The sequence below is a fragment of the Callorhinus ursinus genome, unplaced genomic scaffold (genome assembly GCF_003265705.2).
Source record: "Callorhinus ursinus isolate GAN/ISIS: 27379988/994484 unplaced genomic scaffold, GSC_fseal_2.0 scaffold8, whole genome shotgun sequence".
In the NCBI taxonomy this organism is placed as follows: Eukaryota; Metazoa; Chordata; class Mammalia; order Carnivora; family Otariidae; genus Callorhinus; species Callorhinus ursinus.
The window spans coordinates 45881148-45907961 of NW_027397070.1; the positions used below are offsets into that span (position 1 = coordinate 45881148).

The 26814-nt window shown below is 41.7% G+C and overlaps 1 protein-coding gene and 2 pseudogenes across 6 annotated transcripts in view; 2 read left to right on the top strand and 1 right to left on the bottom strand.

Annotated features, from left to right (window-relative positions):
- Positions 1-331: 331 nt before the first annotated feature.
- On the top strand, positions 332-770 carry LOC112821880 (UPF0461 protein C5orf24 homolog; annotated as a pseudogene).
- Positions 771-14613: 13843 nt separating this feature from the next.
- The window catches only part of PTGR2 (prostaglandin reductase 2), a 35100-nt gene continuing 22899 nt past the window's right edge, over positions 14614-26814 (top strand). For 3 of the 6 annotated variants that reach the window (XM_025869687.2, XM_025869689.2, XM_073895540.1), the window contains exons 1-3: positions 14804-15046; positions 19937-20022; positions 22573-22691. In XM_025869687.2, the coding sequence (XP_025725472.1) occupies positions 19986-20022; positions 22573-22691 (156 nt within the window). In that variant the 5' untranslated portion in view covers positions 14804-15046; positions 19937-19985. The other 3 variants (XM_025869688.2, XM_073895542.1, XM_073895541.1) reach the window with 3 other exon arrangements.
- On the bottom strand, positions 21074-21905 carry LOC112822206 (large ribosomal subunit protein uL2-like; annotated as a pseudogene).

Here is a 26814-nt window from a genome sequence, read left to right on the forward strand (position 1 = left end):
TGCTTGATGGGAAGAGAATATACAGGGAGAGAGAGGAAAAAAAAATATCCCATAAATTAATCTCTTAAAATACATGTTGTCCAGACACTGGAGCCGTGGTGGCTCTTTCTTTGTGTCTGGATGAGGACGCTTTGTGGGAACAGCAGCTAGAGCCGGAAGCCAGCATCCCCCTTGGCTGTCACCACACTCTCTGCCTTGCCCCCTTGTCCAGCCTGCTTCTCCCAGTTGTGCTGAGGCGATGTGGGGAGGGAGTGGCTCCAGCGTGAGGCCTTCAGTCCACAGGAAACTTCCGGATACCCTGAGGCGCTGAGAGACACATGCTGTTGAGGACATGATGCATCTTGTTGCCCATAGTGGTAGTCCGGACTTCTGCTGGCATGGTAAGCCTTCCTGCCTTAGTGACCACCCCGCCATGAGACCTGCTGATCATTTGGGTTTTTATTCCTCCCAGCAAAGAAAATACAGCCACTCAGTCAGCCACCAACTCAGGGCTTGACCAAAGTGAGATGAATGAAATGCATTTGCAGATTATATGTGACAGAAGCATAGAAAAAAAAGATGAATTAAAGGGAAAAAACCGTCTCAGTGGATCTCATACCAGTGGGTACCTGACCCACCTAGGTCAAGCCCTGGAACCACCAAAGCAGCTGGATTTAAGATAAGTTTAGGCAGACCTTACCTAAAGGTGCAGAATTAAAGTCAGCCCAGGAAGACTCCAGGAAAAAAGGTGGCAAGCTTTCAGGTGTTCCAGTGATGCCAACATGCAATGAGCTGGATGTTATGCTGTTTACAGTAAGAGATGATGCACTGTATTTACATACATATGTGATATGTGGAGACTGTACGCGGGCGTCTCAGATAGCAACCTCAGCAAGTCTAGCACTTGTGCACCACAGAGCCTGTAGAGTAATATGGTAGGGCTACATCATCTGTTGACACTTAAGGAGCTACTTAGTTTCTTCTGGCTGAGATTTAAATTATTTTTTTTTTTGGTTTATTTATTTACTTATTTAAGCAATCTCTCACGACCCCAAGATCAAGAGTTGCACGCTCTTCCGACTAAGCCAGCCGGGCACCCCTAAAATATAAAATTCTTACTAATTTACTCAGAATATTATAATTTCCAACACACAAAAATGCTTACATCTTTATATACATGTTCACCTATCCACTTTTACTATGTATCTGTCATCTAGCTGCTGCGCTGGATGATGTTCAGTACTCTGCTGCTTGGCAATCCTTTTCCAACTGGAGTCTGAAAATACTGGTTTAATTGAATGTTCTCCCTGAGAGTAATTTCATACTGTTGCCAAGGATTTGGTTGCACGTTGTGTTTCAGACTAGTTGCACTTGACACTCCTTTCGTGTTATTTCACTCCTGATTTTATTCACATACCCCCTTCCCCCTGCCCTTCCGTAGGTATGCCCTCTACCCCGCACGCAGCCCAGCACATCTGCTCCCTGGCATTGTGCTGTCAGAAGACATTCTTGTATTGCTGGCTTCCTGATTTTGCGCTCAGGCTGATGAAATGCTGAAATCAGCTAGAGGAAGGAGGTTTATTAGTGGTATCAGGAAAAATGTAGGCGGTAGTTGTAAACTGGAAACTGATTAAAAACTCGAGTTTGCTGCTCACCTGGGCATAGTGAGCATCTCCTGCTGCCAGGTCTTTTTCCCTTGTGAATAATTATGTGCACCTTTCTAAAGAGAAAGACACTACGTGATAACTTGAGCACAGTCTTCAACTATTTTTACTTCCCTATAATCTCTCCATCTTTACATCTTTTAGGAAACCATCTCTTGCCATGAGAAACACCGAAGCAGAGCGTTCGGGGCAGCACCTTGCGTCTCGTCCTGGTGCTGCAGAGAGCGGTGCTGACGTGTGGACCAGCAGCTGTTAGGGCAAAAGCCTTTGCCCACTATTCTTTTGGTGGCCAGCGAGCTAGGAGGAATAGCCGGGGCCAAGTATTAGGAAGTCCTTTCTGGAGTACGGGAAGGTCCCTGAGAGGAACCTTATAGGATTTGTGGAGCAGGTGGGGGGAGAAATGAGAACTATAAAGCCCTGTAAAGCATATGTCTTTTCTCTGAAGGTCTCTCTTCTAAGCAATAATTCAGCTGAACTCCTGTTTTAAGATTCTTGTGAAAATGACAAGATCACAGTGAGGGTGTTATTACTGCAATAATGTATGCTTCATTTTTCCATTACTGAAGGAGAAAACTCTCTGGGAAGTGAAATTCAACACTCAATTTAACAGTAGCACTGCATACTAATTCATGTTGAAATGTAAAACCAATCCTGTTAAAAAAAAAAAAAATCCATGGGGCGCCTGGGTGGCTCAGTTGGTTGAGCGACTGCCTTCGGCTCAGGTCATGATCCCAGACTCCCGGGATCGAGTCCTGCATCGGGCTCCCTGCTCAGCGAGGAGCCTGCTTCTCCCTCTGACCCTCTCCCCCCTCATGTACTCTCTCTCTCTCATTCTCGCTCTCTCAAATAAATAAATATTTTTAAAAAATCCAGATAAAATGAAATGGGCAATGGGGGTGCCTGGGTGGCTCAGTCGTTAAGCATCTGCCTTCGGCTCAGGTCATGATCCCAGGGTCCTGGGATCGAGCCCCACATCGGGCTCCCTGCTCAGCGGGAAGCCTGCTTCTCCCTCTCCCACTCCCCCTGCTTGTGTTCCCTCTCTTGCTGTGTCTCTCTCTGTCAAATCAATCAATCAATCAATCAATCAATCAATCCTTTTAAAAAAATGAAATGGGCCATGATAATGGTATGGGCTTTCGATTAGATGGGTCTCATGTTATAAGGATTACAAATTCTTTCCTAAATGTTAATTAAGGTTCTCAGTGCCTCTGGTAGTGAATATAAAGGTGGTCACTTCGTGGATGAGAAAATTAAGTCAAGAGGCTCTGTGACTGGCCCGGGATGAACGAGAAGTTGCAGGGAGGATGCAGATACTGGATTCCTGGCTTCAGCTCCTGTCCTCGATTGCTTACCTAAAGCTTCAGACTCTGACCACAGATCTTAGAGGTTTGGCTGAGAGATTGCAGACAACTTGAATTTGGAAGACAGCCCCTAGACTTTTTATCCAATCATAAATATAAATTACACCCTTTATATGTATCAAAGACTGTGCTAGCCCCTGGGATTATCAACCTGAGTAAGATACAATTCCTAGGTTCAAGAAGCTCAAGTCTAGTAGTAAGAAAGACATGTAAATAATTGTTAAATGGGGCAACAATACACTTATACAGGATAGAGAGGCCACAAAGGCATTTTTTTCTGGTAATTACAAAACAAGAGTCAAAAAATAGTACCATCAGTTTACTCCATTACTGCAATCACGATTCACCATGCCACTGAAATACTCTCACCAAGATCACCAGTGAGGTCCCTGTGGCTAAATGATCAGTAAAGGAAGAACAATTTATTTTCCCTCTACTGTTCTGGTTCTTAGCTGAGATGCCTATAATAAGATCAACAAGAGAAAAACAAACAGAAGTGTATTATCATATATACCTCATACACACATGGGAGATACCCAGGAAAAATGAGTAACTCCCCAAGACGGTTTAGAATTCAGGATCAAAAACCATTTTAATAGGGAAAGGAGAGGAGGGTTGTAGGTCTCTAGGGAAGATGAATGGGCCCTTAGAGGAACAGATGGGAGGTATGATGGTTTGTGACAGTTTGTCTGGGTGTGGTGTCGACTTCTAGTCTCCTCTCCTGTGATAAGCGCCAGCCTTCCTTGGTTAATTGAAACTCCAGGGGAGGGTACCTATGACAAGTGAGTTCCTTTTAGAGGATCTGTCTTTAGGTACACAGGGGAGTTCAGAGAAAGCCTCTCTCTCTGCATTTGCTGTTTTTCAAGTGCCTACAGCTCACAATAACCCATAAACCAAAGGAGCTTATTTTGCAGCGACATGTCCTGAACTCCTACAGTCATATTTGGGAGTGACATATTCTGCTTCAGACCCGTCAGATCTGAAAGTCACAGCTCAGTTTTCATGTACTTGGCCTTTCTGCAGCCTTGGACACTGTTGACTTTGTCTTTGTTTTTGAGGCCCTCCCTTCCCTCGACCTTCATGGCATTTTGTTACCTTGGTTTTCCTTCCACCTCTCAGCTTCTTCACAGACTCTTGCAATCCTTTACAGAACTCTGTAGTGGGCTTTCTCCCTATATTTCTATTACTCTTTCTGAGCAGTCTCGTCCTAGAAATCCTGACTGTCCACTCTATCTCTAGTTCAGTTGTCTGTCTGAAATCCAGATAGACCTGTATATCTTTACTTGGCTATGTCCACTTCAATCTTTTATCAAGTCCTGTTGATTCTAACTCCTAAACATCCCATGGTCTGTGCTTTTCTTCCCATTTCCAGAACCATTACCTTTATTTAGGGCACCATTATCTTTTGCTTAGACTCCCTGCCTCCAGTCCCCACCGTTTGAAATCCATTCTCTTAGGGCGCCTGGGTGGCTCAGTCCGTTAAGTGTCTGCCTTTGGATCAGGTCATGATCCCAGGGTCCTGGGATGGAGTCCCACATCAGGCTCCTTGTGCAGCGGGGAGCCTGCTTCCTCCCTCTGCCTGCCGCTTCCCCTGCTTGTGCGTGCGCTCTCTCGGTCAAATAAATACATAAAATCTTTACAAAAAAAAATCCACTCTCCTAATTCCAGCCAGGGCTGACCCCTTTAAAATGCAAGTACCAGGGCACCTGGGTCGCTCAGTCATTTAAGTGTCCAACTCTTGGTTTCGGCTCAGGTTGTGATCTCAGGGTCCTGAGATCAAGCCCCGTGTCCTGGGCTCAGCACAGAGTCTGCCTGTCTCTCTCCCTCTGCTCCTTCCTTTGCTTGCTCTCTTTCTCAAATAAATAAATGAATAAACTCTTTTAAAAAATGCAAATACAATCAGGTCCAATTCTTTAAAACAAAACCACAAATCTGTAATAATAGTTCCTCCACTGTTCTTAGGATAAAATTGAAACTCCTTAACACAGCTCACAAGGCTCCATGTAATCCGATGGTCCCTTTCGGCTTCTCCTACATCTCATTCCTTTCCATGCTCTCCCCGCAAACTCATTGCTTTAGCCATACTAAACTTCTTTAAGTTCCCTGAATATGCTTTGCTGTCTCTTACCACCAGACTTTAATACGTAGTATTCCCACCGTTTGGATTGATTCCCATCCGCACCCCTTTCTGCTCCCCACCCACTCCTAGCCTAATTTGGCCCAAGCTCTTTCCAATTTCAGTTTAAAGAGCTTTCCAAACCTCCCAAGTCAGGGATTAGTTTTCCTCCCGTGTGCTGCCACAACATCCTGCACTTCCCCACTGTAGCCCCGGCAATGCAGTATTGGAAGTAGCTGGTTACTTGTTCTAGTCCCCTTCTAGAAGGAGCTTGGTGAAGGGGGAGTCTGTGCCGGTCTTTTTCACCACTGCATACCACAACACCTGCATGTAATGGGTAAGAAAGAATTATTTGCTCAATGGATGAATGAATGAAACATTTATTGCCAACCTCGCTCCATTTGGCACTTATCATATACTGCATATACTGGTGCTTCCCTGTCTTCCCAACTGGATTGTAAATTTCCGTGGGTCAGGGACTTGAACTTGCATGTGATACGCCATGTAACACCTAAGTAGTGTTAAGCACACAGTGGACATCCATTTACTTGTTAAAATTTAACAAGTATATGGAGTGTGTTTACAATGTTAAAAGCAAATGTGAAGTTTGGGAGGAAGGAGGTTGGTGAGAAGGAAGCTGGGAAATGAGTCTGATTTAAACCTGCTATAATGGGCGGCTGGGTGGCTCAGATGGTTGGGCTTCTGCCTTTGGCTCAGGTCATGGTCCCGGGGTCCTGGGATCGAGTCCCGCATCGGGCTCCCTGCTCCTTGGGAGCCTGCTTCTCCCTCTGCGCCTCTCTCTCTCTCTCTGTCTCCCATGAATAAATAAATAAAAAGTTTAAAAAAAATAAACCTGCTATAACTATGGCAATTTTTTATATCATATAGTAGTTGTAAATAATGGTCTTAATGATGGAGAAAACCTTATCTATTACCAGCTTAGTAAACGAAATTTGTTATTTCCAGTTGCCAAGGGAGCAAGGAATCAAGGTTTAAAAATAGATTAAAAAAATTTTTGGGGGGCGCCTAGGTGGCTCAGATGGTTAAGCGTCTGCCTTCGGCTCAGGTCATGATCCCAGGGTCCTGGGATCGGGTCCCGCATCAGGCTCCCTGCTCCTTGGGAGCCTGCTTCTCCCTCTGCCTCTCTCTCTCTCATGAATAAATAAATAAAATCTTAAAAAAAATTTTTTTTAAGATTCATTTATCTCAGAGAGAGAGAGAGAGGGAGCATGAGCGGGAGGGGCAGAGGGAGAATGAGAGAATCCCAAGCGGACCCTGTGCTGAGCATGCAGAGCCTGACCCGGGGCTTGCTTCCAGGACTCTTGAGATCATGACCTGAGCTGGAATCAAGAGTCGGTGGCTTAACTGACTGTGCCACCCAGACATCCCAACAGATTCTTTAAAAAGTCCCTAACATAGAGGAGAAAAAAGAAGGGAGCAAGAGAAAAATAATAGGACCAAGTAACCTGAGGGGCAAGCATCTCCAGTCAGGAAGGAGCTGCCTCAGGTATTGTGCAATTGATGTGGTTTGGCAGAAATGAGGTGAAAGAGCCCTCTTCCCTCCAGCTAAAGGATAATTATTTTTTATTTTTTTTTAAGATTTTACTTATTTATTTGAGAGAGAAAATGAGAGAGAGAGAGCACGAGAGGGGGGAGGGTCAGAGGGAGAAGCAGACTCCCCGCTGAGCAGGGAGCCCGATGCGGGACTCCATCCCAGGACTCCATCCCGGGACTCCAAGATCATGACCTGAGCCAAAGGCAGTTGCTCAACCAACTGAGCCACCCAGGCGCCCAAAGGATAATTATTTTTTAAATGTAAAATCATGACTCATAGAAATATAAAATGAACAGGTGTCTAAGATTTGATTGAATGCATTAATTAATAAGAGAACCATAAGATATTACAACTGATTCAAAAGATAGTCCAAAGGGCAGACACATGTGTAGACAATCAGCAATGCTGAAATTAATTTGCTTAATAGATGCAACACTGGTTTCTTGGGTGAGGAGGAGAGAGATCGGTTGTACTCTAGGAATGCCTTGCATTTGTATTTTTAGGGGCAAGAATCATCTTTACTGGTATCAGTTTTTTTGTAACTCAGAGTTGTAAAATAGCTCAAAGACAATGAAAGGTGAAGATAATCTGCTAGACTGAGCACCTAGTAATCTTTTTCACCCAGTTTTTCAAAGTCTTTCACAATTTTTCCTGACACTAGAAGACCCCTCAACTTATCCTCCAATGTAAGGTTTCATTGTCTGAAGGCTTAGTGTTTTTCTAAAAAGGGTTAAGAAAAAAAAAGGTCTTTGAAGATTAACCACACAAAAGTAAAGTCTCCAGTCTCCTCAGATAAGACATTGAGTGGGGTAAAAAATCTATTTTATTTAGATGCTTGTAAGCTCCAAAAGCCAACTTGATCTTTTTCTTTGAAATTTAACTCTCATGGCCTCCTTAAAACAATATGTCTGGTATTTAACTTTTTTGTTTGTTTGTTTTCATTAAATCTTTTATAAATACAGTTTGTAGAATGATATGGCAAACATCCAGATACCACTAAGTTTAAGAAATACAGTTGTATTAGTCCCTTCCTCCCTGACCTTACTTCTCTTCCTCTAGAAGTAACCATTCTCAATATGGATTGGGAGTTTATCATCCCCTTGGGTGTGTTTATGCTTTTACGACAGAAGTTTTATTCAAAAACAACATACAGTATTGGTTTGCATGTTTTTAAACTCTATATAAATGGAATTATACTGTTGTTTCCTTCTTCCTTCCTTCAAAAAACTTGCTTTTTCTGTCCATTGTCATGTTTTTGAGATTTTAGATCTGGTATTGTTTTTGTTAAAAATGATGACTTAGAGGGGCTCCTGGGTGGCTCAGTTGTTAAGTGTCTGCCTTCGGCTCAGGTCATGATCCCAGGGTCCTGGAATCGAGCCCCGCGTGGAGCTCCTGGCTCAGCAGGGAGCCTGTTCATACTCTCTCTCTCTCTGTATCTCTCTGTCTCAAATGAATAAATAAAAAAATCTTTAAAAAATTAAAAAAATGATGATTTAGAAATGAGTGCTTGATTGGTAACAAGAGTGGGAAACCAGCATAGTTTTGATCCATTATTATTATAAAAGTCCTGGTCATTGTAGCCATAGCAACAGTACATGAAAAGAAGGACAGAAATGAACAACTGATGGCAATATATATATTTTTTAAATATTTTATTTATTTATTTGACAGAGAGAGAGAGACAGCGAGAGGGGGGAACACAAGCAGGGGGAGTGGGAGAGGGAAAAGCAGGCTTCCCGCCGAGCAGGGAGCCCAATGCGGGGCTCGATTCCAGGACCCTGAGATCATGACCTGAGCCGAAGGCAGTTGCTTAACCAACTGAGCCACCCAGGTGCCCCGGCAATATATTTTTTTAAAGATTTATTTACTGGGGCGCCTGGGTGGCTGAGTGGTTAAGCATCTGCCTTCAGCTCAGGTCACGATCCCAGGCTCCTGGGATAGAGCCCCGCATCGGACTCCCTGCTCGGCGGGAAGCCTGCTTCTCTCTCTCTCCCACTTGTGTTCCCTCTCTCACTGTGTCTCTCTGTCAAATAAATAAATAAAATCTTTAAAAAATAAAAAAAATTAAAAAAATAAAGATTTATCTATTTAAGAGAGAGAGAGAGAGAGGGAGGGAGACAAAACTGGAGCAGGAGGAGGAGCAAAGGGAGAAGGAGAGAAATCCCCAAGTGGATTCCCTGTTGAGCGTGGAGGCTGACATGGATCTCAATCCCAGGACCCTGAGATAATGACCCCAGCTGAAATCAAGAGCATGCTGCCCAAATGACTGAGCCACCCAGGTGCCCCAAATTTAGCAAAGACTTCAAAGCAGCTATTAAAAATATGTGCAAAGAACTAAAGAAAACCATGTTTAAAGAATTAAAGGAAAGAACACAACAATGTAGCAACAAAAAGAGATTCTCAATAAAGATATAGAAATTTTAAAACAAAACCAAATGGAAATTCTGGAAGCAAAGAATAAATAACTGAAAAATTTACTAGAGGGCTCAACAGCAGATTTGAGGTGGCAGGAATGAACTGGAAGATAGATCAATAGAAATGACCCAATCTGGGGCCACCTGGGTGACTCAGTCAGGGTCAAGTGTCCGACTTGGTTTTGGCTCAGGTCATGATCTCTGGGTTGTGAGATCAAGCCCTGTGTCAGGCTCTGTGCTTGGTGTGGAGTCTGCTTGAGATTCTCTCCTCCCTCTGTCTCTGCCTGCCCCCCAAAATCTAAGAAAAAGAAATGACCCAATCTGAATACAGAGAGGAAAAAAAATCAAAGAAAAGTGAACAGAACTTCAGAGATCTATGAGATATTAGCATACTAACATACATGCAATGGTAGTCCCAGAAGGAGAGGAGAGAGAGAAAAGGGAAGAAAAGAATATTTGAAGAAATAATGCCTGCAAACTTCTTAAATTTGATGAAAAACATTCATCTATACATCCAAGAAGCTCACTAAGGAAATATTATGAACAATTTTACGCTAGTAGCTTCTTTCCAACCTCGGTGACTGGTATTGACACTATAAAGCAAGATGGTTCTTTCCTGGAATAAAAGCCCTTAGACTCATCGCTTCAATCTGGTTTAAGAAAAATTCAAACAAAATTCTTTTCTTCTTTAACAAAGAAGATATTAGGTACACACAGAGAGCATGGAATATAATCGAACATACTGACTTCTAATGTGATTATTTTTGTGTTGAAAATGTTTTCTTTTTTTGAAGATTTTATTTATTTATTAGAGAGATTGAGCATGAGCAGGGGGTAGGAGCAGAGGCAGAGAGAGAAGCAGACTCCCCACTGAGCACCCTGGCTGGCTCAGTTGATGCGGCATGCAGCTTTCCATCTTGGGATTGTGGGTTCAGGCCCCATGTTGGATGTAGAGATTATTTTTTAAAAAAAGATGATTTAGATCATTTCTATATCTAATACTTATACTCTACATCTAATATACTATTTTGTAGCATAGTTTGAAATATACTGTAGTATACTTTATCATGTCTAGAGCCATTCAATATACATCTGTCCTTCATTGGTGATGTTAATTTTGATTACCTGCTTAAGTTATTATTCTATTTTTCTACTTTATGACCATGCAAATATCTTGTTCCTCAACACAATGTCCCTGTTATATTGTGATTTATAATAAGAAATATATATTTGGTCTTCTTCCATTTCTGGCACAGAGTTCCTAAAACCCTTGGAACTTCCCAAGTGATGATAATGGCCTAGGTGTTTTCTGTCATGTTAATGAGGTCACTTCTAGGGGAGCCTGGCTGGCTCAGTCAGTGGAGTGTGCCACTCTTGATCTCAGGGTCATGAGTTTGAGTCCCACATTGGGTGTAGAAATAACTAAAATAAATAAATAAACTTAAAAAAATGAGGTAACTTCTAGAAAGCCTCGGTAACCTAAAGATGCCAGGGCAACCAATTAAGTGATTAGAGGGTTGGAACTTTCAGTCCTCCCTCCACCCTACATCCAGGGAGGGGACAGGGGCTGGAGATTGAATTCAGTCACCAAAGGCCAATGATTTAATCAATCATGCCTTTGTAATGAAGCCTCCATAGAAACCCAAAAGGATGAGGGTTTGGAGAGCTTCTGGGTTGGTAAATATGTGGAGATACAGGGAGAGTGTGTAACTTGGAGAGGGCATGGAAGCTCCACAACCTTTTCCCATGCTTTGCCCTATGCACCTCTTCCATCTGGCTGTTGCTGAGTTATATCATTTATTTTATTTTATTTTATTTTATTTTATTTTATTTTATTTTATTTTATTTTAATTTTATTTGTTTTTATTTTATCTTAAGTAGGCTCCACACCCAGTGTGGGACTTGAACTCATGACCCTGAGATCAAGAGTTTCATGCTCCACTGCCTGAGCCAGGCAGGTACCCCATGAGTTATGTCATTTTATAATAAACTGGTAATCTAGTAAGTAAAGTGTTTCTCTGGGTTCTGTGAGCCATTCTAGCAACTTAATTGAATCCAAGAAGGGGGCTGTTAGACCCTCCAATCTATAGACATTTGGTCAGGAGCATAGGTGACAACCTGGACTTTCAGTTAATATCTGAAGTGTGTGTGTGGGGGGGCAGTCTTGTAGGATTGAGCCCTTAACCTGTGGGTTCTGATGCTATCTCCAGATAGATAGCACCAAAATTGAGTTGAATTGTAGGACAACCAGCTGGTGTTGGAACATTATTTGGTGGTGTGTGGGAAGTACCCACCCACCACTGGATTGGGTGCAGAGTCTTAGTCCTCCTAGATTTACCATCCATTGATAATTCTCGTCTGATCCAATCTTTACTATGAAAGCTATAAAAGGATAACTCTCGGGGCGCATGGGTGGCTCAGTTGGTTAAGCGACTGCCTTCGGCTCAGGTCATGATCCTGGAGTCCCAGGATCGAGTCCCGCATCGGGCTCCCTGCTCGGCAGGGAGTCTGCTTCTCCCTCTGACCCTATCCCCTCTGATGTGCGCTCTCTCTCTCTCATTCTCTCTCTCTCAAATAAATAAATAAAATCTTAAAAAAAAAATAAAAATAAAAAAATAAAAGGATAACTCTCCAACTCTAGTACTCTCCTTTATATTTATTAGCTGGTCCTCAGCATTCTGCTGTAAGCAAGAACCCTCCATTCTTTTTTATTATTGTTACAGAATCACGAATTTCTATTTCTACAATGTTTAGAAATCATTATTCTACTTAATTATTTTGGTGCTCAAATTGTCCCAGATTTGGCCAGTAGGATTCCCTTCAGGCTGGCTTCTGTGTCCCCGTGATATGCTTCATCATTTTTTCAACACTTCCTTAATTTCTAGCAAAAAAGATGTTCTAGGCTCATTTGGTACCTAACCTGCCCCAGCCCTGGAATGAGCCATTTCTCTAAGGGGTTGTAATTCTTTTAATGGGCATATTAGTTATCTATTGCTGCATAACTAACTACTCCCAAACAGCTTATGACACTAATTATTATCTCACACAGTTTCTGAGGTTCAAGAATTTGGGAGAAGTTTAGCTAGGTATATTCTGGATAGGTTTCTCTCCTTTCATGAGCTCATGATTGATTGATTGATTGATTTTTAAAAAACATTTTATTTGTTTATTCTAGAGAGAGAGAGAGAGAGCGAGGAGAGGAGCAGAGGGAGAGGGACAAACAGACTCAGTGCTGAGCGTGGAGCTCAATGTGGGGCTAGATCTTACAACCCTGAGATCATAACCTGACCTGAAATTGAGAGTTGGACGCTTAGGGGTGCCTGGGCGGTTCAGTAGGTTAAATGTCTGCCTTCACTCAAGTCATCAAGTCATAATCCCACGGTCCTGGGACTGAGTCCCAGGTCAGGCTCCCTGCTCAGCTGAGAGTCGCTTGTCTCTCTCCCTCTGCCACTTCCCCCGGCACATGCTCCCTCTTCTTTCAAATAAATAAATAAAATCTTTAAAAAAAAAGTTCCTTTTAAGATCAAGTTCTAGACTACCTTTACTTTATGCTATTACTTTTAGTCTGTTAGAGCTTTTTCTTTTTAAGATTTTATTTATCTGAGAGAGAAAGAGCCTAAGAGAGAGTGAAAGAGAGAGCAAGAGAAGGGGGGAGGGGTAGAGGGAGAAGCCTGGAGCCTGACCTGGGACTTGATCCCAGGACCCTGGGATCATGACCTGAGCCGAAGACAAACACTTAACAACTGAGCCACCCAGGCGCCCATCATTTTCTTTTTTCATCAATTGGTTCAAGTTATTAAAAAAATGTTATTGAAGGTCTACCTGTACAAGACCAATAAGAGATAAGCTCCTGCCTGAGCTTGCAAAGTACTATAATCTTTCTAGTCCTTTCCTGAAGCTTTCTCAAAGAAGTTAAAAATTTCAGAGATGAGGGCCACCTGAGTGGCTCAGTCGGTTGAGCGTCCGCCTTTGGCTTGGGTCATGATCCCAGAGTCCTGGGATCGAGTGGCATGTTGGGCTCTCTGCTCAGCAGGGAGCCTGCTTCTCCCTCTCCTTCTGCCTGCCGCTCCCCCTGCCTGTGCTCTCTGTCAAATAAATAAATAAATAAATAAATAAATAAAATCTTAAAAAAATTTTTAAGAGATAAAGCTACCAGAAGCTCCAAACTGTTGAATGATTCTTACCCTCTTGCTCACTACCCCAGTCATCATTCAGCTACTGAATACCATGATTTATGCTGAGCTATTAGCTCGGACATGAATACAATATAAATAGCAATTCCTTCACCTGCCTAACTCAGAATGGTCTCTCTTAGGGTTTATTTTTTTTTTATTTTTATTTTTTAAAGATTTTATTTATTTATTTGAAAGAGAGAGAGAATGAGAGATAAGAGAGCACGAGAGGGAAGAGGGTCAGAGGGAGAAGCAGACTCCCTGCTGAGCAGAGAGCCCAATGCGGGACTCGATTCCGGGACTCCAGGATCATGACCTGAGCCGAAGGCAGTCGCTTAACCAACTGAGCCACCCGGGCGCCCTCTCTTAGGGTTTATTAAAGTCCCTGGGGATCCAAGCTGTCTTAGGAATAAGTCTTGCTCAACCCAGTTCAACACAAAAGGCAATTAATAATTAATGAAATTGAGAAATCAGTTCACACTGTAGCAGGGGCACAGGGGTGCAAGGGCACCTGGCTCTGGGGATCCCAAACAGACCAGGTTTGGCCACTTGCCGCTAATAAAATCCAAAGGCAGAGGGACAAATGGTGAAAGGAGAAAGGCATTTTATTTCAGTGAGGCTAACACCGGGAAAACAGTGGACTAGTGTCTCAAAGACTGCCTCCAAAGTGCTGAAAATACTTCCAGGTTTATAGAAGGAAAATGTGGGGCAAAGGTCATGGGTATATGCAGGTGGGCAGTAAAGGTCACATCAGTCATTGTCTTGGGGTCAGTCACTGGGGTCTTGCTGGCTCAGAGCAGTCCTTATTGCTTGAGGGGATGCTTTGCCGGCAGAATCTTTTGCCTGAGTTAAGAGATAGACTTGAAAGAATTTAATCAATTAGAAAGTCAAAAAGGAAGCAGTTGAATCACTCTTTCAACATTGGGTAATCCATCTTTGAGGAAGCTGGGATTCTTTGTAAAAGAAAAGACAGCCCTGTTGTAAGGGGAAGGGTCCTAGCCCAGCAATCTGGAGAGGCAATTTTAACCCCAACCTTGCCCCTAACCAGCAGGAAAGTGGGTGGTCCAACCACATCAGCTCTCCGAGTCTGTTTCCCTGTCTATAAAACCAGGGATAGGCTTGATGGCCCCTGTCTCACGGTAATTTTCCAATCTGAGGCTTAGAGAGAAGTCCATACAACGAATCAAATTCCTGAGTAGCTCAGTCAGGTATGCCACCCCCTCTTATTTGGGCTCAGGTCATGATTCTCAGACCTCTGCCCCTCCCCCGCCAGAACAACAAAAAAACCCACAACACACTGCCCAGACAAGTGAGGATCCTTTTAAACTCTGCACTTTCCCCACCTCTCTCCGAAACGTGGGAACCCGGGAATCTTGCCTAAACTGTAAAAGCCCGCCGCTGGAGCGAAGGGGGCAGAGGCGAGAAGCAGAGGTCTAGCAGTGCGCCTGCGTACTGGGTTCGGAGGGCTGAGGTCGCGCAGGAGGCCCCTCGCAAGCTCCACACGCCGCGCGAGATTTGCTCCCCAGCTGCGTCGGGGTGAGTGCCGGGAGATGGGCGGCCGCACAGCCGCTGTCCGGGGAACCCGGGGCTGGCTCACGCCTTCCGGGTGTGGGAGGATCGAGGAGCCGGGGTGACCTCCATTTTTTTTCCGGAGCTGCGGCGATGCTGGCGTTATTGCCTAGGTCGCTAACCTAGGGAATGCTCCAGAAGGAACAGAGGCAGATTTTTTTCTTTTTGAACTGTTGGGAGTAAAGAACGTCGAGTTTGGACGTAATTGTGTTTAAGGTGCGTCTGGGACGTTCATTTAACACATATTTATTGAGCCCCCTATCATGTGCCGGACAGAGAGTGAACGTAAATCGTGGACACGGATCCCTATCCTCTCGGCGTTTACAGTCAGGGAAGCCAGTTTGAAATTTGGGCTGTAGACGCAGATTTTTATTAATTTCCATGTGAATGGTTGGTAGTGGGAGCCAGAGAGGAAGGGGAGGTCAGTATGGGAAAGGGGAAGAGCCAGGCAGGAATCCCCACATATTAGACTTGGGTAGGAGGAGGAAACCAGAACGCTCAAAAGGAGAGGGAGCGACCAGCCAGCCAGAACGAGTGGAGGAAATCCCAGAGATTTCCACCTTTTATAACAAGGCCGTGGTCAGCAGAGCCATTTGTGGCAGGGTAATTGAACGAGATCAGTATAGGGAAGTGTTTTGTTTAAAAAGATACTAGGAAGCTCATGTTACGGAAGTGGGATGTATTGTGTTTGATTTGAGTGTGGGTTCCAGTGTCGGTCATTGCTAGTTGTGCAAACATGGGCAAGTTATCGACCTCTCTGTTTACTCCCTTTCCTCGTCTAGAAAATGGGGATAAATGACAGTACCATCTTCATAGAGTTGTTAGGTGGAGGGGTTAAGCGAGACAACGATTATAAAAACTTTAGCCCAGTTCCTGGCACTTGGTAGCATTCAGAAGACTGGCTGAGAGAAGAGCCTTTCCTACGATCCCAAGTGATTAGAACCCGGCTAAGTACTCTGTCTCCTTAGTTCAGTGCCCTTTTCCTAATACTAGGCTACAAGGTAGACGCTCAAATAACACACTCTTTATGACCAGCACAGGAGTGAAATTTTCTTTTTTTAAATATTTTATTTATTTATTTGATAGAGAGAGCGCACAAGCAGGGGGAGCAGCGGAGGGAGAGGAAGAAGCAGACTCCCCGCTCAGCAGGGGAGCCTGATGCGGGGGCGGGAGTGAATTTTTCAGTTGATTCTTGATCTGGTGTTATTTTGGTATATTACTTAACATAATTGGAAACCCACTTAATATCAGACCAAGCAAACATGGTGTGCTTAATGTCAGTCAGTAAAGAACTGAGTGTCCTCTCCCCACTCCTCTGCCAGGGATGAATGTAACACCACTGCTATCCCTCCTTTCAGATCTAGAACTAGATGTGTCATATTTTAAGATTTTAATTTCGGGACTAAATCAAGTTCTTTTAAGTTTTAAATGTGTTGTTTGTTGTCCTATCAAGGGATATTGTGCAATTATCCTATCTTAGTTAATTTTTGTATTTGACAGTTGAAAACTTTCTAACAATACAGGAGAAATTTGATAGTGTACTTTTAGTTCTGAGAAACAGTATTTGGACAAATCCACAGTGTGCATATTTTAAAGAAAGCATACATTGAAAGTAATCAGGGAAGAGGGCAAATATGAAACTTAACTTGGGAAGACTCCTTTGATTGAAAATTATGGTGCTGTTAAGAACCACTTTGGGGCAGTTATGGATCCAGCATCAAATTGGAAAATTTTGCTTTTTAATTCTTCCATAATTTATACATAAGGTGATTCAATAGAAAATTTCCTTTTAAAAATACGTTTAGCCCCATAAGACATTTTGGACTTCTTGATGTGATGAACTAGGATGCACACAGCACCACCTTTAAAGGTTCTTGCCTAAAAAACTGAACCTGCGTCTAATCAAATCTCTAGACCTAACTACTAGTCAGGGATGGTGGGGGGTATGGATGGGGAAGATAGAAGAATGAGGTAAATGACACCATGAGGAAGCAATCAAAGGACATTCCATAGACAAAGGGATTAAGCAGCAAATGTTTCTTCAACAATCGATGGCATGAAATAAAAAAGGAGAGGAGACTCAAAATGTAGTATGTGGACCTTAAATCCTGATTCTAATGAACCAATTGTGAAAAGACATGTTTGACTGAGGGTTGCTGGACGGGAGGGAGGTGGGGGATGGGGTAACTCGGTGATAGACATTAAGGAGAGCACGTGACGTAATGAGCACTGGGTATTATATAACACTGATGAATCACTGACCTCTACCTTTGAAACCGATAATACATTATATGTTAATTAATTGAATTTAAATTTAAAAAGGGGGAAAATAAAAAATAAGTTGCCTACAATTGGCAAAAAAAAAAGGCATGTTAGAGACAATCAGGAATTTGAATATGTACTAGGTATTAGATGATGTTAAGGAATTACCTATATTAACAGTTCTGTCAGGTTAATGGTATAGTGTTTATTTATTTATTTTAAGATTTTATTTATTTTTTGACAGAGACACAGCGAGAGAGGGAACACAAGCAGGGGGAGTGGGAGAGGGAGAACAGGCTTCCCCCGGAGCGGGGAGCCCGATGATGCAGGGCTCGTTCCCAGGACCCCGGACCCTGGGATCATGACCTGAGCCGAAGGCAGATGCTTAACGACTGAGCCACCCAGGCGCCCCTAGTATTTGTATTTAAAATAATCTGTTACCAGAGATGCAAACTGAGGGATTTTTGGCAGTAGGATGATGTCTGGGATTGTTTTAAGGGGAAACAGGGAAATGCAGTCTTTTAGCAGGGCAACATTGTGTGTGAAAGAGAGAAAGGATATTGAGGGCAGCTAGCCATTAATGTCACAACCAGTGAGGTTATAAATACATATATTATAAAAAGTAAGAAAGCAGTGTTCTTCCTTCTGTCTTACTGAATGTTGCTAACATCATTTAGTTCTTAATTGGGAGTAGAATTCCCTTCCTCTAGGAAAGAGTACCTGTAGGAGGGTTGGACATCATTATATGGCTGTATCTGTACAAACCCTGTTTATGGGAGATTGTGGGACAATAGTGCAAAGAATGAGGCATGCGAGATCTGGTACGATAAGATTTATATTCCAGTCCCAACTCCTCTGCTTACCTGCTGTGTGATCTTGGGTACAAACTGTATCTCCACTTTCCCTGTAAAATGGGAATAGTAATATATTTACCTATATAACTTTGTTTTAAAGAATAAGTAACGGAATCTTTGTGAAAGTTCTGTATAAATTATCTACGTATAAATACTATGGTAAGCAAGATTTGGGAAATACCCTGCGATGATTATTCAACTTTTTTTGGAGTATATATGAATATCAGGTTTATATAGGATACTTAGGTACTTTATAGGATACAGAGAAAAATGAAGAAATTGAAATATTCTGCAAACTTAGAAACTGGATTAGGAGTAGAGTCATGCATAAACAAAATTACCCAGTGATACAAGGCAAAGGATTATTAAATGTCAAATGGACTTACAGATGGTTGTCAAATGTCTAAGTGTGCTGCTGTATAAAATCTTTTATATAAAATTAGAAATGATGTTAAGAGCTAAATATGTTGCAACTGTTATAAATAAGTGGTTGATACAGTTGTTTTCCTTTGGCCTTCTCAATGTTAGTACTAAAGATGATAAAATATCTAAGGAGAGAAGACAGAAGTGGTAAATAAGTATATTAATTTTAAGAAAGATAATGTTTGCCTAGCATTTTAGAAGTCAAACAACTTAAACATACAGGATGGAAATTTTTTTTTTTAAAGATTTTTATTTATTTGACAGAGACACAGCAAGAGAGGGAACACAAGCAGGGGGAGTGGGAGAGGGAGAAGCAGGCTCTCCACTGAGCAGGGAGCCCTGATGTGGGGCTCCATCCCAGGACCCTGGGATCAGGACCTGAGCCGAAGGCAGACGCTTAATGACTGAGCCACCCAGGCGCCCCCAGGATGGACATTTTTATGTAGTAGTTAAGAGATTGGCTCTGGAATGTCAGGCAGCTTGGGTTTGAATTTTAGCTCCACCACCTTAGGAAAGTGCTTAAACTCTTTAAGGCTCAGTTTCCTCCTCTGTAAAATGGGGATAATAATACTACTTAATAGGATTGTTAGATTAAAAGAGTATATATATTTGGGCTGCCTAGCAGAATCAGTCAGTAGAGCATGTGACTCTTGATCTCAGGGTTGTAAGGTCGAGCCCCACGTTGGGTGTGGAGACTACTTTAAATCTTTGAAAAAAGAATATATACATTGAATATTAAATGAATGTGTGTGTGTGTGTGTGTGTGTGTGTATTTCATAGCACTCACAGGAGTGCTTGGCACATAGTAACACTCGCTAAGATCAGGGCTATTTCCCACAAGGCAGATGGTGCCAGCCCTGGAACTTCATTTTGGTTCTTTCATTAGCTCAAATTGAAAATCCAGAATAAACTGATCCTTTACTTTCTTATTGTGCCATTCTGTATTACAGAATTTCCTATAATGTGAGGATTTAAAGATGCTTTTAATGTTTTCCTTTTTTTTTTTTTTTTAAGTTTATGTTTTTTTTAGTAATTTCTACAGCCAACGTGGGGCCCGGACTTAGGATCCCGGGGTCAAGAGTCACATGCTCTCCCAGCTGAGCCGGCCGAGCACCTCTGATGTTTTACTTCTGTTATCAACAAAACTGTTAATTTCCACTTTGATAAATGAATAAAATATTTTTTGAAAATTTGGTTACATCTCAAGCAGCTAGTGTTCTTATTTTGCTACTAGATTAACTATTTGACTCTGGAGGAATATATCATGTTCTCTTTTAATCAAGCCACAGTGGGAGGCTCACTCATGATGGTATAAAGATGAATGTGCTTGAATTATGAGGCCAAAAACATTTTGTCTTAGTCTTTTGAACTTGTTCCTCTTAGCCAAAAATTCTAATTAGATTTAGTCTTTCTTTACATATCTGCAGAGGCAAACTCGGACAGTAGACTATATCTTTTCTGGATCCTAAATTTGATTTTTCTTCTCCTTGTTCAGAAACACAAATGTGCTTTTTTTTTTAATTGCATATTTTAAAACTTTGTGATTTAAAAACTTTTCTGTTTATAGGAGTTATATTTTATACAGAAATCTTGCGAGACCACTGTGCAGCAAGGTGATGATTGTACAAAGAGTGGTATTGAATTCCCGACCTGGTATGTATTTGTCTGTGATGAATGAACAGCTGTGGTCTTTGATAATTATTATTGTTATTTTTAAAGATTTATTTATGAGAGGGAGAGCAGAGGGAGGGGCGGAAGGAGAGGGGGAGGGAGAGAATCTCAAGTAGACTCCCTGCTGAGCATGGAGCCCAAGGTTGGGCGGAGCCCACTACTCTGAGAGCATGACCTGAGCAGAAATCAGTAGTGGGACACTGAACTAACTGAGCCACCCAGGCACCACGGTCTTTGATTATTATTATCAAATCATAATTATTATATCATAATTATTAATGAAAATGAAGGAACAAAAAGTAATAGTCAATGTGGTAAATTAACTTAGGAAGATATTAACCCTAGTAGAGATACTAGAAGAAACTCTAAGCAATGTAATATCAGTTTTTAAAGTGATTACTTATTTATCAAGGCTGTTTGTTGAAGAAAAAAAGGTATTTTGGAATTACTATATTTAAAAGGTTATACTACAAATATATATAGCTTCTGTTTTTTCTTTGTAGTATGTATCGCTGATTCTTAAAATTTGCCTTTCTGTTTTATGTGAAAAGCACTGACCTACGTCTGTGCTGACATCTAACCTGAATCATAGGAACTTAGGTGTGGAAATAACCTGGGAGCTTTGGTTTTACTGTTTACTTAGTGTGTGGCCTGGGGAAATCACTTACCTTGTCAGTTTTTTCTCCCCCCCTCCGCCCCCATTTACCTTTTCTGACTTCAGTTTTAGTAAAGTGAGCTGTTAGATTAAAATGTTTATATTCTGTTCCCACCTTAGACATTTGATGATTTAATCAATATGAAGTTTGCTTATATTAAACATAACTGAGAATACACTTTTAGTGATGGCATTTTCTGCTTACAGATTTTTCTTTCAATATTTCAAATTTTCTAGTTTTCAAGACCTTTTAATTTATTTTAAAATAGGCTCCACACCAATGTGGGGCTTGAACCCACAACCTTGAGATCAAGAGTTGCATGCTCCACCAACTGAACCAGCCAGGTGCCCCAAGACTTTAGCTTTTTTTCTTTTTTTTTAGTGACAGGACTGACTTTATTGAGGCCCTCAGCCCTAGTTCTCCTTCTCCTGAACAGTCTTGGTTCCCCGGAGACGCCCGGTCCGGCGGGCAGCAATAAGACCCACTTTGCGGCCAGCAGGGGCATCTCTGTGGATAGTAGAAGGTTTGCCAATGTGCTGGTGGTTGCCACCTCCAAAAGGATGCTCCACAGGGTTCATGGCCACACCCCGCACACGTGGCCAGCAATTCCTCTTTGCCTTATACTTGTGGTAGGCACGGCCAGCCTTCAGAATGGGCTTGTCAATGCGGCCACCTCCAGCCACCACACCGACCACAGCTCTGTTGGCTGAAGAAATGACCTTCTTTGAGTCTGAGGGCAGCTTCACTCGGGTCTTCTTGGTCTCTGGGTTGTGGGAGATTACAGTGGCATAGTTTCCGGAGGCTCGGGCCAACTTGCCCCGGTCACCAGGCTTCTCTTCCAGACAGCACATGGTAGTGCCCTCGGGCATAGTGCCCACCGCCTATGTCGAGCTGGGCCTTCTTGCCGCAGTACACGAACGGGCTGGTGTGGATACCCTCGGCGGCGATGAACAGCTCCGTTCATTTCTTAAACTGGTACGGATCCCGGAAGATGACCTTGGCGAGGGGTGCACCGCGGTCCCGGTTGTGGATGATGTCCTTCACGATGCCCTTGATGTAGCCGTGCCGCTCGGCGAAGTCCACGGCGCGCAGATGCGCGGCGCCCTTGTGGTGCTCCACGTGCGCGCGGAATACCGACCCGGCGCCCTTTGTCTGCCCACGGATGACACAGCCCATGGTGGTCTGCTGCCGAGCGCCGCCAAGACTTGACTTTTTAAAAAAATTGCATTCATTTAAGTTTCCATTTCTTCTTAAAATGAGGAAAGAAGGTTTACTTAACTATTTTGGCTGATGTGGTGTTTCTGCTGCCTTGTAAATTTTGGATTTTCATAATTTAAACTGGCTGTGAGTTTTCACTTTTTGAAATCCTATAATTTTAAAACAGATGAGGTGATTTATCTGGAATCATCTTTATTTTTATTTTTTTTTTAAGATTTTATTTATTTATTTGAGAGAGAGAGAGAATGAGAGAGAGAGAGTACAAGAGGGAAGAGGGTCAGAGGGTCAGAGGGAGAAGCAGACCCCCCGCTGAGCAGGGAGCCCGATGTGGGACTCGATCCTGGGACTCCAGGATCATGACCTGAGCCGAAGGCAGTCGCTTAACCAACTGAGCCACCCAGGCGCCCTGGAATCATCTTTAAAAAGAAATTTTGAGGTGTTAGCAATATTCCACAGGAACTTCTTGGGGAAAATCAACAGCACCTGAAACTATTTGAAGAATTTATACTGTATTACAGAGAAATTACAAAACAATATAGATTTATTCATGTCTGCATTAAAGGGGAGTTATCTGAATCCTAGAGTTACCTTCTAAAGAATAATAAATAACTACATAGGAAAGTAACTTTTTGATTTTATATTTTCCTTAATATTTTAGGAAAAAATGGTAATCCAGTGGCAGAAAATTTCCGAATAGAAGAAGTAAATTTATCAGATAATATCAATGAAGGACAAGTACAAGTGAGAACTCTTTATCTTTCTGTGGATCCTTACATGGTAAGAATCAGGATTTTGTGACTTGGTGAAAATTAATTTTATTTTCATATTTTGCATGTTGCATCTCAATTTTATTGTGCAATCCTTATGATTAATAAATATTTGAGCAATTATATCTTGATACCTGGGAATTACAGATTGCCTTTGTTTTTAAATTCACTAGTATATGAAGGAATGTTATAGAAGAATGTTTTCAAAATAGTAGTACATGTGGTTAATCAGGTTCTTTCAAATGTCCAGGTCACTTCCCGGTAGTAAATAAAGCCTAAAGATAGTAAATTAGGATTGGAAATTCTCTCAGATTGATCTAGTTTACAAGGCAGGCTGTGTATAAGGCCCTTATTCTAGTCGGTCTCTTTTTTTTTAAAGGCTTATTTATGTATTTTAGAGTGGTGGGGAGGGGCAAAGGGAGAGGGAGAGAGAAACTCAAGCAGACTGCACTGAGCCTGACACGGGGCTCAATCTCATGACCCTGAGATCACGACCTGAGCCAAAACCAAGAGTCAGAAGCTTAACCAACTGCACCACCCAGGCACCCCGCTAGTTGGTCTCTTTTTGAAGGAACAGACTCACTTAGAGAAAGGAGATTTATTGAAAGATACTGTTTAGGACTACTACATGGACTTAAGACTATACCGAGATAGTTTTTGCTTCTCCTTTTCCTATACAAATGCTTTTTTTTTAATGATTTCTTTTTTTTTTAAGATTTTAATTTATTTATTTGAGAGAGAGAATGAGATAGAGAGAGAGAGCATGAGAGGGGGGAGGGTCAGAGGGAGAAGCAGATGCCCTGCTGAGCAGGGAGCCCGATGTGGGACTCGATCCAGGGACTCCAGGATCATGACCTGAGCCGAAGGCAGTCGCTTAACCAACTGAGCCACCCAGGCGCCCTACAAATGCTTTTTATTTCATTTTCTTGCCTGATTAGAACCTCCAGTACAATGTTATATAGAAGTGGTGAGAGTGGACATCTTTATTTTGTTCCTAGATCTTAGGGAGAAAGCATTCAGTCTTTTACCATTAAGTATGATGTGGGATTTGGTAGATGCCCTTTATCAGGTTAAGGAGATTTCCTCCTATTCCTGATTTGGTTCCTGGTTTGTTGAGTGTTTTTATCATAAAGGGATGTTTTTTGGTTTTGTTTTGTTTTTATTGTGGTAAGATATATATAACAAAATATGCCATTTTAACAATTTTCAAGTATATAATTCAGTGGCATTAAGAACATTCACAATGTTGTGCAGCCATTACCACTTTCCATTTCCAGAACTTTTTCATCATCCAAAACAGAAATTCTGTGTCCATTAAATAATAAGTCCTCCTTCCTCCCTCCCCTCAGAAGTTTTAGATTTTGTCATATGCATTTTCTGCTTCTATTGAGATGATTGTGTGGTTTTTGCTTTTTAATCTCTTGATATGGTTTATTAATTTTTAGATGTTAAATCATTCTCGCATTCTTGGAATAAATGACTCCTGTTCCTGGTGTATAATTCCTTGATAGGTTGTTGGATTTATTTTTTTCTTAAGATTTTATTTATTTATTGAGAGAGACAGAGATAGTGAGAGACAGCATCGGCAGGGAGAAGAAGGAGAAGCAGGCCCCCCGCGGAGCAGGGAGCCCGATGCAGGGCTCAATCCCAAGACCCTGGGATCATGACCTGAGCTGAAGGCAGGCGTTTAACCGACTGAACCACCCAGGTGCCCCTAAGATTTTTTTTTTTTAAGATTTATTTACTTATTTATTTGAGAGAGAGAGGGAGTGTGTGTGTGTGTGTGTGCATGCACAAACGGAAGGAGGAGCAGAGGATACAGGGACTAGCCGACACCACTCTGAGTGCGAAGCCCAATGTGGGGCTCGATGTGGGTGACTGAGCCACCAAGGTGCCCCGATATGTTGTTGGATTTAGTTTGCTATTATTTTGTTGAGGTTTTTTGCATCCATTTAAGGTTATGAGACTATATTCATGGTCTGTTGTTTTCTTGTGATGTGTTTGCCTGACTTTGGTATCAGGGTACTATGGGCCTCAGAATGGGTTGGGAAATGTTCCCTCCTGTTGTTTCTGGAAGAGTTTGTGAAGAATTGGTATTCTTGAATAGGTTAGTAGAATTCATCAATGAAGCTCTCTGGCCTGGGCTTTTCTTTTTGGAGAATTTTAAAATTACTTGTTCAGTATCTTTGTTTTAGGTCTGCTAAGATTTTCTGTTTCTTCTTGAGTCAGCTTCTGGGAATTTGCCCATTTCATCTAAGTTTTATAATTTATTAGCATACAGTTCTTAGTATTTCCTTATAATCCTTTTTTATTTCTGAAAGATAGGTAGTAATACCCTTTCTTTCATTCCTGATTTTAGTAATTTAAGTCTTGTCTATTTTTTCTTGGTCTGTTTAGCTAAAACTTTGTTAGTTTTGTTAGTTTTTCAAAGGACCAACTTTTGGTTTTGTTGATTTTCTGTATTGTTTTCCTCTTGTACATTTCATTAATTTCTGTTCTTTGTACTAATTTTACAGCCTCCTGTGAGTATTTATGTAAAATAAAAAGTTAAAAGAAAATCAGGATAGCTTATTCAATAAACTGTGTTGGATCAGTTCACTGTATACTTTTGGAAAAAATTACATTCTTAGCTCAATCCTTCACTAGAATAAATTCTAAGAGATAATAAAAAAAATTAAAGAAAAAATGAAACTATAAAAAATTTTAGGGGGCACCTGGGTGGCTCAGTTGTTAAGCATCTGACTCTTGATTTCAGGTCATGATCTCAGGTCATGCATTGGCTCTGCACTGGATGTGGAGCCTGCTTAAGATTCTCTCTCTCGGCGGGTGGGGGGATGGGTTAGCCTGGTGATGGGTATTAAGGAGGGCACGTATTGCTTGGAGCACTGGGTGTTATTCACAAGCAATGAATCATGGAACACTACATCAAAAACTAATGATGTAATGTATGGTGACTGACATTAAAAATATATATATATATATATGTCTGGGTAAACAATTGAATGGTGTTGGGGAATGAAAGACTTTGTAAGAATGACAGCAAACCCAGCTAATATGAAAAAACATGATTGATAAATATGACTACTTAAAAAAACACTGTATTTTGTAAGACACAATAAAATAGCATGTACAAAATCGAAAGATAAATGGCAAACTTAGAAAAATTTGCAATATAAATAAGAAAAAAGATGATAATGACTGACATTCAGAAAGCTCCTATACATTAGTCTGTGAAAAGTAGAAAGTTGGCCAAAGAAACAAGCAATTTATAGTCTCTTTCTGTATTACTATTTCTGTACTGTCTGCTTGCCGCCTCCTTTTGGCTTTTAAAGTGCCCTTGTAAGGGATAAAGAAAATCCTGGCTTGCCTCTTCTCAGGCTTCATTTACAGCGGATACCCAATGGCAGTGCCATTTTCTGCCAGGAGAGTTGTAGCTTTGGGAAGGCTCCTTTTTCCTCTGATCCAGGAGTGCAGTTCAGCCTCTTTGAGTGACACCAGTCACACTCGATTATGCTAACAGTGGAAAGCAAATTGATGACTTCATTCAAAATTCTTCCCTGGGCTAGGAAGAAAATTTTCTTTATGGGCTAGGGAAATGAGGTGGTGATTGGTCTAGAACATTCTAAGTAGACAAATGTTCAAGTTGATACAGAGGGGTAAATTAGGTCACATTTCCTACAGACCTAAAGATGCTCCATCTTTCAATGGCAGCTAAGACAAGCTCAGTCAAGCTATGGGCCTCAACACTCTCAACACACTCAACACTGTGCTAAGCAAATCACATGAGGAGAATAATTACCACAAATTCAGGAGAAAAATGACAGTGCACTATTTAGTATTTAGAGTCTTGATCATGACTGGTTTGGATTTCTTAAGACTTCACCTCTGCAGTGTATAAGACATAGCTCAGGGCACAAAGGATTACCCATGCCCTGATGAACAAAATATAAAGCATGTCATTTAAGCCCAGGATAATAAGTACAAAGTAAATTAAGAGAATAAAATTTACCAAAATAAAGCCAAGGTTCAAGGTTAGAAGGGTTTTAAAAATCAAACAGAGCAGTCAAAAAGGAATAGTTGAAAACAAGCAGAAAGGATGTGTTTTACACAGTATTCTTTAAGGTGGAACAAAC